At 46.1% G+C, this 11,485-nt stretch overlaps 2 protein-coding genes across 3 annotated transcripts; both read right to left on the minus strand.

Annotated features, from left to right (window-relative positions):
• Positions 1 to 1,800: 1,800 nt before the first annotated feature.
• Positions 1,801 to 5,515, minus strand: LOC123163813 (tRNA pseudouridine synthase A). 2 transcript variants are annotated; one of them, XM_044581195.1, is made up of 9 exons: positions 5,129 to 5,515; positions 4,910 to 5,027; positions 4,204 to 4,403; positions 3,939 to 4,084; positions 3,359 to 3,450; positions 2,896 to 3,140; positions 2,563 to 2,632; positions 2,390 to 2,452; positions 1,801 to 2,171 (listed from the first exon to the last, which is right to left on the minus strand). In XM_044581195.1, exons 1-9 carry the CDS (start codon positions 5,272 to 5,274, stop codon positions 1,983 to 1,985), a joined length of 1,269 nt encoding a protein of 422 aa, XP_044437130.1. In that variant the 5' UTR covers positions 5,275 to 5,515; the 3' UTR covers positions 1,801 to 1,982. The 2 variants fall into 2 exon arrangements, with proteins under 2 accessions (XP_044437130.1, XP_044437131.1); XM_044581196.1 differs by having other exon boundaries at positions 4,204 to 4,388; positions 5,129 to 5,513.
• Positions 5,516 to 5,839: 324 nt separating this feature from the next.
• LOC123163812 (probable serine/threonine-protein kinase PBL17) lies at positions 5,840 to 10,680 on the minus strand. Its single transcript, XM_044581194.1, has 6 exons — positions 10,264 to 10,680; positions 8,726 to 9,045; positions 8,239 to 8,374; positions 7,481 to 7,617; positions 6,938 to 7,061; positions 5,840 to 6,818 (listed from the first exon to the last, which is right to left on the minus strand). Exons 1-6 carry the CDS (start codon positions 10,310 to 10,312, stop codon positions 6,151 to 6,153), a joined length of 1,434 nt encoding a protein of 477 aa, XP_044437129.1. The 5' UTR covers positions 10,313 to 10,680; the 3' UTR covers positions 5,840 to 6,150.
• Between the last annotated feature and the right edge of the window lie 805 nt (positions 10,681 to 11,485).

Consider the following 11,485-nt stretch of genomic DNA (forward strand, 5'->3'; position numbering starts at 1 on the left):
CATGTCTCATAGGAGGTGAAGTCAGTATTCGGCTCTATCGTCGCTGAGTGTGCGGCCTCCGTGGCGGGGTCCATCCACCCGTCCTCGGATGGCACGATCTGCTCCGGATTGAGGGCCGAAGTAACCGCGGGTGTGATCTCCCGAACACCTTCCGACGGCAGAGCTAAGTCACGCTCGTCGTGGCTGTGCGGCGCACCTGACATGGGCTCGAATCTGTCGAAGATCAAGTCTCCGCGGATGTTGGCAGTATAGTTCAAGCTTTCAAACCTGACCTGATGGCCAGGGGCGTAGCTATCGATCTGCTCCAGATGGCCAAGCGAGTTGGCCCGCAGTACGAAGCCGCCGAATACGAAGATTTGTCTGGGGAGAAAAACCTCACCCTGGATCGCATCGTTACCGATGATCGAAGGAGCCATTAAGCCTTACCGTGACGGCAAAGTGGAACTCTCAATGAAAGCACCAATGTCGGTGTCAAAACCGGCGGATCTCGGGTAGGGGGTCCCGAACTGTGCGTCTAAGGCTAATGGTAACAGGAGGCGGGGGACACAATGTTTACCCAGGTTCGGGCCCTCTCGATGGAGGTAATACCCTACTTCGTGCTTGATTGATCTTGATGATATGAGTATTACAAGAGTTGATCTACCACGAGACCGTAGAGGCTAAACCCTAGAAGCTAGCCTATGATTATGATTGTGATTGTTGTCCTACGGACTAAACCCTCCGGTTTATATAGACACGGAGGGGGCTAGGGTTACACAGAGTCGGTTACAAGGGAGGAGATCTACATATCTGAATTGCCAAGTTTGCCTTCCACGCAAAGGAGAGTCCCACCCGGACACGGGACGAAGTCTTCAATCTTGTATCTTCATAGTCCAACAGTCCGGCCAAAGTATATAGTCTGGCTGTCCGAGGACCCCCTAATACAGGACTCCCTCAATATGTCCCTCTTGCATAAATAAGGCTACACAAGAGGCTAGAGAATGTAGCCGCATATTCTCTCAAACAATTCCCCCATATATGGCCCACAGATGAGAAGATTTGAACCATCTCAGAGTAATGACAAGGCGAAGCCACTTCCTGACAAAGAATGACCGTGTCAAATATGGCTTGTCCCATGCAAGTATATATGATAATGGTATGCTTCTTAAGCTCCATTTTTGGTATAGGTACTGCGCTGATGCTAAGCTACATTCTCTTGCCTCTTTTGTGTAACCTTATTTATGTTATGTTTCCCATAGGACGGCACTCAAATGGGTTGAAAGTCTGATGGGCCACTGATGGATGGGTATTCACCAATAAGTTTTCAGTTTGACTAATTCACATCTAGATGTTTTTTAAGAATGTCACGTCTAAGCTCCAACAAATATATAATGCAGCAACAAGAAACAAAAAAACTAGGACAAAAAAATAGACCACAAACAAAGTGGACATGAGCTTGGATGTGACATAATTATGTCACATCTAGATGTGTCCTAGACAGGCCCATAAGTTTTTATGTTGAGTGTTATGTCATTCTGTGCAAGTGGGTGTCTCTGTCTCCCATAAGGAGTTTTGATGCTGATAATTCATCTGCAGTTGGAGCAATGTTGCCATAACAAGTCCCATTAGAAGTTTTGGCAAGTTGCTGGTTTGTCAGGTAGTACCAGAAGTTCTGCTTTCTGTCGGGCTAACTACTATTTGAGGGTTAAACTGAACATGTCATCTTGGTTCCTTTGTGTTGGACCAACTGAGGTTTTGTGTTGTGGTTTGTACTGCTTATGCATGGATGGTTCGTTGCGGCGGTGCATTGATCGTGTGCGCTTATTCAGAAATGTTTTATCTATGATTTCGGTTCCAAAAGATTCCTGGTGTGCACCTTCGAATTACAGTTCTGAACTAATACATCAGAAAATAAGAAACATGTCAGAACCGGAATGATTCGATCTTAACTCGTTGAAGAATCGGGCACATTGTGCTTCTTTGCTCTAGCATGGAGAGTTTGTTTAGTCAACAATGAAGCACCTCTGTTCGTCGAAATCTTCATAGCCAACGTCTACAAGGCAGAGGCCCTCCGCGGGTGCCGGGGGAGCTGTTGCGCGCCTGCAAGTGGCGTCCATCAGGTTCAGCAAGGCGTCTTCGTCGGCTCCAGCAGCGGCCTCTCTGATGGTGGTTGCGACAAGAACCCTAACCATCTGTTCGTCACAAATTAAACCAGAGTTCAGGGAGTGGTTGAGAATAAATAGTACTCCCTCCGTTCATAATTATAAGATGTTTTTTATATTTTAGTATGGACTGAAATGAGTGAAGAAACATACTAAAATGTGTCCATATATATCGGAATTAGAAAAAAGTTGGAACATAATTGTTGAATGAAAGGAGTAGGGCATATAGCAGTGTGTTGTATTATTACCTTGCGTAGGAACCTGTTCGCAACTAGCTCAACGCACATGACCGTTGTGCCTTCTTTGCAATTCTGTGAAAATGGAAGACAAGAACTGAACATAAGATTTCAACAGAGATGATGTATGTGCACAGATCTTTTCCACTTGATAAATGAATGTATGCATTTAACACTAGAATCACCTCATCAGCAGAATAGAGTTTGGTGACTGCAGCCCGAGAATGGTACATAAAACACTCCGTAGCTGGGCCGCTGCAAAAACAGCAGGGCATCAAGTGAAGTGACTGATGAGTTTATTGAACTCGAGAGCATGTATAAAATAAGAGACACTGAGATCATCTAATAAGGACACATAATGCTCATAACAAGCACTGATGAAGAGTGGCATACAAATTCAGGAAGGTCTCTAGTGAACAACCATGTCAGAATTAGGTGATGAAACTATTGCTAATCCACATGAGGAATCATCTCTATACTTGAAAAACACAAAGCATATTATGATACATGAAACTTACTCGCTACGTGAAGCTTGCGTATCACGTGCAAATATTTTATAAGATAGCATTTTTCCTTCCAGTTGCCTAATGATTTTGTCAACCTTGGCCACATCAAAGCTCTGAGGTGCTTTTAATTCAGGATTCTCTAGTATCGTAGAGGATTGCTCATCCTCTGATATTGATGTAGCATCCCCATCAAGGGGAAATATATACAAGTATCTCCTCCATTTGGCTGAAAAATTAGGATGAAATTCACGTGAAACCTGCAGATTAGGGCATCAGTTAATATTTAGCATAACATCCTGTATGGTGGGGATCAAGGTAATCTCAGAACGTTAAAACACACAATAAAACATGCTCTGGTAGTCTCAAACCAGAAAATAGCTATCAAACAAAGCTAGTCAATAACTCGATATCGAATATAACCGCTAGCATTCATATTAATACCAATGATATGTTCTACAAGAGCAAGGGAAAATACCTCTGACACAACCAAAGATTTGATTTTATCTGGTGCAGCCTCATTTATTGTGTCTTTTATATCGCCAGGCTGTACATCCTTTCTCCACGTATCTAAGGCGGTTAAAAGTAAGCATTTCACATCAGTTATCAGAAGTGGTGGACCAAGACTACTGAAGTAAATTTTCACATAAGCACACATGGGCAATCTAACTTCAGTAAGTTTATGCAACCAGTAAGTTCTGTCACTCAAACCTAGTACATGGCATGCATTACTCGAGTAAAGTCAGCCGAAAAAGAACATTAGCGCTTATTTGCACACAAAGAAGTGTTCAGGCAATTTTTTGTTTTTGACCAGAGTTGTGGTACACTGTCACAGGTAAATATTTGCTAAACTAGGTCAATGAGAAGCAAATAACTTCTATGATTAGCTTCTATCCATCGAGAACCCCAGTTTAAAGTCAAGCACGCCATAGTTCTAACAATAACTACACATAAGCTTTCAGGCTCAAGACAAGTTGTTATGCATCACAAGAAGTTTCTAGACATAATTAAAATAGACAGAGGCAACGCAGCAGTATGTGTTCTCAAGTGTAACTAACAAAATGAGCAGACTTGCTGAAGAGCAGTCACCCCTTTGTCAGTGCGCCCAGCAACAGTGGCACAGCCTTCTATCGGCAAAGATCTTTCTTGAAGTTGCTTAGCTTTTCGCTCATCGACAAATTGTCCAAGATGTTTTTCCACTAACCTGCAACCAACACAGAGTGAAATAAATAACTTCAATAGTTTTAATCTGCATAAAGAAAGTGAAGAGAAAAGGTTGAAGAAAACAGTAAAGCAAACTCACAGAAATGAGATTATTCTTACCCTTGAACAGTGTTGAGGTCAGGCTGCTTCTGCCAACCATCAAACGACCCCCCATGATATGAAAGAACAATCTTAAAGTTTGCTCTTTCCCACCTGCCTCCTCGGGCTTTGGATGATTTAACAGACATTTGTTTTCCAGATGATGTTAAAGGCTCCTCTCCATTCGTATCACGAGTATGGTCTTTCTGCGGAAGGAAAATCTGATAGACATTGGTAAATAGTATAATAAAACACCAAATGTGGTCTCAGAGTTTCTAGTCAGAATCACTGTCCGCGGCTCTGTGCCGCTTCTACATATATTTACAATGGCAGGTTAATGCAAAACACTCTAGTGTTTGGGCAAGCAACTGCTATTGGAATTCTTCTTTTTGGGTGATATTCAGTTGTCATTTTCTTTTAGCATAAGCGCTACATATACTTAGGCCCTGTTCGGTATCCACCGGCTCCGAGAATCTGTGGAGTGGCTGTTTGCTCGCTCCAAGTTTTTGAGCTACAGCTCCATCCGCTCCCGGAGCGGAGCCGCGGAGTGGAGTGATACCGAACAGGCCCTTAGTTAGGAAAAGAATCAGCATTTGTCAAATTATAAAAAGAAGAATTGCCACTGACATGAACACTTCTTCGCCCATCAAATAAGGCAAACCATGACATTCAGAATCTAAATTTGCGGCAGTGCAGGGGTTGCCAAATTGTACTGTTTTCCACGGACCTCGTCTTTCCGAAACAGCTCGGCGAGCCCCGCCGCCCCGGCGCCGGTGCGCACGAGCTCGGCGTAGAAGTCGACCACCCTGCTCCACGGCCGCGCGTACATGTACTCGTAGCTCTCCCTGCACAGTCGAAACAGGTGACCAAGCGAGCCATATGCCAGGCGCCCTGAAACGCCATGGGAAGATGAGGCGACGGGGGAGGGGAGGGGAGGGGAGGTCACCTGGCTGTCCACCGGAGGTGCTGGCACGCGTCGGTGTGGTTGTACTGCGCGTAGCCGTCCCGCTCCGCCGCCGTGGAGAACGCCACGGCCGGGGCGGCCTTCGTCGCCGGTGCCGCCGCCATGAGGGGCCGGAACTTGGCGAGCATGTACGGGCTCGGCGATGCAGGTGGATTCGGGGATTAGGGCACCCGTGCGTGTCCGGGCCCCAAGGGATTACGGCGGCGGCGGGGAGCGACGGTGAGCGGTGGCTGCCGCCTTGCCGGCGCTGTATGGGGATATGGTGGCGGCGGCGGCGATGGTGTCAGCAGCTCACAGATCTCCAAGGGTTTCAGTCTTTCAGAAAGTTCAGTTGAGTTCAGGTTCAGGTTCAGGGTTAGATGAACAAAACCCCGGGCTCAACGATTTCTTTTTGCCAGCCAAACAAAAAAGGAGAGAAAAACAACATTGCATTCGTAGCCTAATTGAATTCGTATTCGAAAATTGAATCAACAAACCCTGTCCAACTACAACATCATCGAAACGGAAACCCGTCTCGATAATCTGAACTGGAACTGGAACCCCAGAATTCGGATCACAGTTTTAGTTCCATAACTTGTCACTGAACCTTCAAAATTTCCCCATCTTGCCATGATTTCCAGTAAGACCTGTTCATGCTTACAATGGAGAACAATCATATATGTATGCGAATTAACTCAAACAGAAACGAGCGGCGGCGACAAGACAAATCTCTCCATTTCCATTTTGGTGTGGATCTTTCCCAGAGAACTGTTCCGAGTTTACAGCACGAACACCATCATGGAACTCACATTACATGCTTCCCACGACGCCCCTCTCTCTACATACAATTCGCTAACCGCAAGAACAAGAACCCTAGCTTTGGTAGTTCCGCCATCAGAAGAAAAAACAAAAACACCAGCTGACTGACTGACTGACTGATCGATCTTGACAACAAGATGGATGGCGACACGAGACGACACGGGTAAACGGAGGCTTGAGCCTCGTCAAAAACTGCTGTTATTACTTTATATCTTGTACAGATCTTCGTCCACGGGAGGAGGATCATCCCTGCTGCTGTTTCTGGAAGGGGGTGATGCCAGGGCTTCCAGCCCCAGCTGATGCCCGTCGGAGTCGGGCGAAGGGATGTACAACTTGCACTCCAAAGGCGGCTCGCTCTTGCTCCTGCCGTTCGCTGGCCGTGTCCTCCTGCTCTGAGGCACTGGCTTTCCGTTCGTCGGTGGCACGCCCACGGCCACGGCATCAGTCTTTGCTGTTGGTTCTTGCTTCGCCTTCTCTGTCTCGACATGCTCAACAGGCTCCTTCGGGACCTCGTATAGCGTCACAGATCCGGTCATACAATTCTGCAGGAGTATATCCTGGCATTCCGGCATGCTTTGAACCTCCTCAAAGGTTTCGACGACCTGGCTCATAGTAGGACGCCCTTTAGGGTTCTGGCTCAAGCATCGGTAGCAAAGGCTGGCCACTTCAATGGCAGCCTTGGTGGAGTATTGGCCTTCCATTCTAGGGTCAATGATTCTGAAGAGCTTCCGGTTGTGGACAAGGAGGGGGCGTGCCCACTCAACTAGGTTATGCTCACGGCTCGGCCGGCTCTTGTCCACAGCCCTCCTCCCAATAATCATCTCGAGAAGTACAACACCAAACCCATAAACATCACTCCGTGCTGTCAAATGGCCTGTCACAACACATATGGTTGAATTAACACGCAGAAAATTGTCGGTAAAATGCGCTGTTTGTTCATTCTGGAAACCATAAATATTCACTAAAATTCCTTCCGGGAGAGGACCAGCTCACCAGTCATCACATATTCAGGAGCTGCATAGCCATAAGTTCCCATGACCCGAGTTGAGACATGGGTTTGGTCTCCACTAGGTCCAGTTCTTGCTAGGCCAAAGTCTGAAAGCTTAGCATTATAATCCTGTAAGGGTAACACAGAGTGAGACTGAGACACTATCTTCAAAACATAACATCACGTCATGAAGTCTCTTGTATTCTACAATATGAATGAGAATACAGTTAATGAGACGCCATCTACTTCTAAATGATGGTGCCATGTCATGCAGAACTGCAGAAGCATTGTGGAGCAACAAGGGTAAAAACATATGATCCATTTGGCTGTTCGTTTGGCATTAATACAGAGTTACACATCAGGATATTGACACTAACGAATCTTCCTAAACAGGCAAAATACATCAGAAGAACATAATTACTGCATGGCTTGCAAACGGAAAATATATTTTGCCATAAGACACTCAGTTGGGAACACAAAAAAGCTTGATATATCAACGGCATCACACTGATTGAATTGGAGAATGATATCAAAGGTGAAATACGGACCGCGTCTAGCAAGATGTTTGATGTCTTGAAATCCCTATAGATGATGGATCTCTCAGCTCCATGGAGATACTCAAGCCCCCTTGCTGCACCGAGCGCAATCTTCATGCGAGTTGACCATGGCATATTAAGGCAAACCCCTGTTATTTACAACCAGGTAAGATATAATCAACGAAATGTTCCCTGTAACAGAAAATATGCGTATGACTGCTGCTAACAAAATATTTGTACCAATCCGCTTAGCATAATTTCCTGACACCAATTATCTTCGGATTGTTCACATACTTTACTTTATGATGATGAACTGAACATGTTCGCTCAATATATAAATCAATGAGGAAGCTAGATCCAGAACCTACAAGGCAAACATTTTCTACCATTTTGGTGAATGGTAATTGCTGTTTAACTGCCGCTTCAATTTTAATTCATAGTAACTTAATAGCCAGGTTACCATGTGTATGCAGATGGTAGATCATACTATGCTATCACAAACCAACTGAACAATTCAGATCACTTATATAGTCACCTGACAAACTTGACAAATGCAGTAGCTAAATTTGAAGAGCTACTTGGAAGCAGGCAGTCCCACTCGTTGTCGGTCAAGGTTTGAGAATGTTGACTTTGCTAATTCTAAAACAACATCTTGTTCAGAACTAATATTTCAGTGCATAGGTAAATGGGAGCAGGTTATGCTGCCATAACCAATGAATGTTAAAGAGCACGGGAGTGGAGTTATCAAGAAGGTGAGAGTAAGAGCTTACGTCGAAAGAGGTGCTTTTCAAGGCTGCCACAAGCCATGTACTCATAGACAAGTAATCTATGTGAACCCTCGCAGCAATAGCCAATCAGTTCGACTAGATTTGCATGGCTAAGTTGCCCAAGATAGTTTACTTCTGCCTGGAAACACAATACCAATGAAAAACCATTAAATCATGAAAGGTGTAGTGTTACAGTCATTCACCCACCTATGACCAACCACAACAGTATGTCCTTTACTTCAATCTAATAAGTAGAGATGCACTCTTTTACCTAGTGCTGATACTATGTTCAAGTTGATTCTTAAAAGATAAACAAGATGAGTTATGTTCGGACGAAGATCAGGAACAACTTCTTTGATCAATATACTGAATCTTAAAATTCAATCAGCTAACAGTGGTTCATGAAGATTTCACATAATGTAGAAATTAACATGACTTCTTCTTACTGTATATAAAGGTTCAGGAAATGCAAGGAAGCAAGGAGACTTACCAACCATTCCTTGTCTCCCTGAAAACCCTCTGGGTTCAGTTCTTTCACAGCAACCTGCCTGGATGGAAAACCTATTCTAACATTTTCATCGATGACGCCTTTGTAAACAACTCCAAACCCACCCTCCCCAAGAATCTGATCAGGCCGAAAGTTCTTTGTGGCTGCTCGCAGTTCGTTGTATGTGAAAATATTGACATTTCCATATCCTTCTGTTTGCAGGTCCTCCACATCTTTCGGAGGAGCAAGAACACTTGAAATAGCTTTAGAATCAGATTTGCATTTCTTCAACCCATCTGGTCCACCAGCTTCAGATGAAGTGCCTGCAAGTGTATTGTGTACAGTTAGGAGCATAACTTGAGTGCACCAAAACGAAAAGTAAGGAGATCCCAATGATATCAAAGGGGCAAGGACTGCATAGATTGGTGGGAGCGGAGAATCAAATATAATGCACGAACCCTTTCCACTGAAATCCCTCGTTGGCTGCACTACATTATTTTGTAAGCTATGCTGACCAGAATGCCCTATTTTAGCAGCAAGCTTGTGAACAATTCCATGAAACTGAAAATGTATTCATAGAAGAATAGAGACCAAAAGCTTGATTACTATCCATACTAAAAATACAATGTCACGAGCAGATGTACAATGATAAAAGCTGTCCATAGATCATCTCAAAGCAGATCCTGGATGTGCAGCTAAGAACTGTGACATTGACAAGGAATTGCCTCCAGCTTAATAATAGTTTGAAAGAAGAATTGGTGGACATGTCCAAGGACGGGCAGAATATGTCATCTCTTTAATTCCCCTTTTCTATGGGCAAAGCAGCTCCTATGCAAATTCTCAAACATCAGCATGGAATGTCTCACGTTACGCCTGACTAACTAGGAGAGATGATTTTCTACTCACAGTGAAGAGTGTCTGAAACTGCGCCTTGCATTATAATACTAGTACTCAAATTTCGCTTTGCAGGCTCTATCAAGTTTGCCAAAACAGAGTTTTCCACACCAAAACATGAGCTAAATATGGTGTATATTCTACCACAAACTACTACTCCCAAGGATATTTGCTTGAGGCTGCAGCTACATCCGCAGTCTCTCACCAGCGTATCACTAGAGCACGCCTTCCATAGGCCACAGGAGACCCACACGTTCCCATGCAAGCTCGGTCTAAAAGCCACAAAACAGAGGGCCCTGGTGTCCAATGGGAAGCAAAATTTCAGCACCAAATATAGCGCGGCATTCTCCATGGCTCGTTACAGCAGCTCAAGGGGACAAGGATAGCGTCACGCCTGTTCTCAACGAACCTTAAATCCCCCAAAAAACATGGTCTGCCCGCCAGCAGCCGCGCCCAAAACCAACTAAGATAATCCCCAAATCCACGCTTCCGCGCTGGAATTGGGCGAAACCCGGACACCGACCCGCACACGCAGGAGCCACACGCCTCGCCCAGCAAGCAAGCCGGACAAACCGGGGGGGGGGGGGGGGGGGGGGGGGCATATAGCAAGCGCACGAGTGGAGCACAAGGAGCGCGAGCGAACGAACCTGTCCTGCTCTGGAGCCGCTGCTCCTCGAGCGAGAAGCAGCCCCCCATGGGAGACCGCCCCGAGATCGCCGCGCCCCCTTGCCCTCGGCCCCTCCCCTACTCCCGCCTCCCCATCGACCGCACCCGGCCAGATCCGCGCCGCGCACCAGCCGGGGAAATTCCCGCCGCAATCGCCGGCCGCGCGCTGTTCCCGACCGCCGGAGCCGAGGGAGGTGGGGGAGCGAGGGTTCGGCGCGCCAGCCAGCCAGCGGCCCGTATCCGTCGCCGAAATTTGCGGTGCGGCCTTTTGGACTGGCAGCGGCAGCAGCTTTTCTCGTCTCGGCTTCTCTTTCTCGGGGCGGGGGGGTGGACGGATGGACGGATGGAAGGGGAAAAAAGAGGCGCCGGGTTGGCTGTGCTGTGCCAGAGAGAGAGAGAGAGGGCCGAAGGAAGCTGCTGCTGCTGCTGCTGCTTTCGGAATAAATAAACCGCCGCTGCAGTGGCAGCAACAACGCGCAGCAATTGGGGATTGAAGGTTTTTCTAATTTTGCTTGCTTTGTGTATGGTTGATTGTGGTTAGTGCGCATGATTAGAGAGAGAGAGAGAGATTATTGGACAGTGACAGTGGATTGGTCTTTGTGGTGCACCGATGTTAGGTGGATGCCAATGGGAGTAACCTTTTGTTAACTAAACTAACTAACTGCGATGACGGTCTTCGCCGAGTAGTATTAACTACTCACTCCGTTCGGAATTACTTGTCGCGAAAATGGATGTATCTATACTCCCTTCGTTCGGAATTACTTGTCGTGAAAATGGATGTATCTAACTAGATACATCCATTTTCGCGACAAGTAATTCCGAACGGAGGGAGTAGTTCGGATACACTTGGGGCGTTTCGGTTGGTGAAGGCGACGCTCGCGCATAGGTGGTCGGCGGAGAACCTCGATGAGAAATCAATGCCGCAGAGACAATGGTGCCAGAAGACGTGGCATTGCCATTGAGTAAGCCGGAGTACGTGGTGTTCGGAAAGAAAGAAAAAAAGTTACTACCTGACTCGCCATTCTGGTGTATACTTGTTGCTTGTTGCACTACAGTGATTTTGCCACTAGGATATGGTTGGGACCAGTGGTAGAGCGGAGCTTGGGCTAAAATCATTGGGGAGGATAAAATCACTACATGTTGATTGCGCTGGAAAAATGGTCTAATACAAAGATATATACACAAGTTTTTCTTTAAAGCTGG

Source organism: Triticum aestivum, chromosome 7D, assembly GCF_018294505.1.
Source record: "Triticum aestivum cultivar Chinese Spring chromosome 7D, IWGSC CS RefSeq v2.1, whole genome shotgun sequence".
Taxonomy (NCBI): Eukaryota; Viridiplantae; Streptophyta; class Magnoliopsida; order Poales; family Poaceae; genus Triticum; species Triticum aestivum.

What these genes read in the sequence shown, in the direction of transcription:
- LOC123163813 (XM_044581195.1), bottom strand. Translation starts at nt 5,274, where the DNA reads ATGCTCGCCAAGTTCCGGCCCCTCATGGCGGCGGCACCGGCGACGAAG. An exon ending in ACGCAAGCTTCACGTAGCGA is followed by an intron (nt 2,633 to 2,895) that starts GTAAGTTTCATG and finishes CTGTTTTTGCAG; the next exon opens with CGGCCCAGCTACGGAGTGTT. An exon ending in AACTCTATTCTGCTGATGAG is followed by an intron (nt 2,453 to 2,562) that starts GTGATTCTAGTG and finishes CCATTTTCACAG; the next exon opens with AATTGCAAAGAAGGCACAAC.
- LOC123163812 (XM_044581194.1), bottom strand. Translation starts at nt 10,312, where the DNA reads ATGGGGGGCTGCTTCTCGCTCGAGGAGCAGCGGCTCCAGAGCAGGACA. An exon ending in CAAACATCTTGCTAGACGCG is followed by an intron (nt 7,062 to 7,480) that starts GTCCGTATTTCA and finishes TTACCCTTACAG; the next exon opens with GATTATAATGCTAAGCTTTC. An exon ending in TCCTGAATATGTGATGACTG is followed by an intron (nt 6,819 to 6,937) that starts GTGAGCTGGTCC and finishes GTGTTGTGACAG; the next exon opens with GCCATTTGACAGCACGGAGT.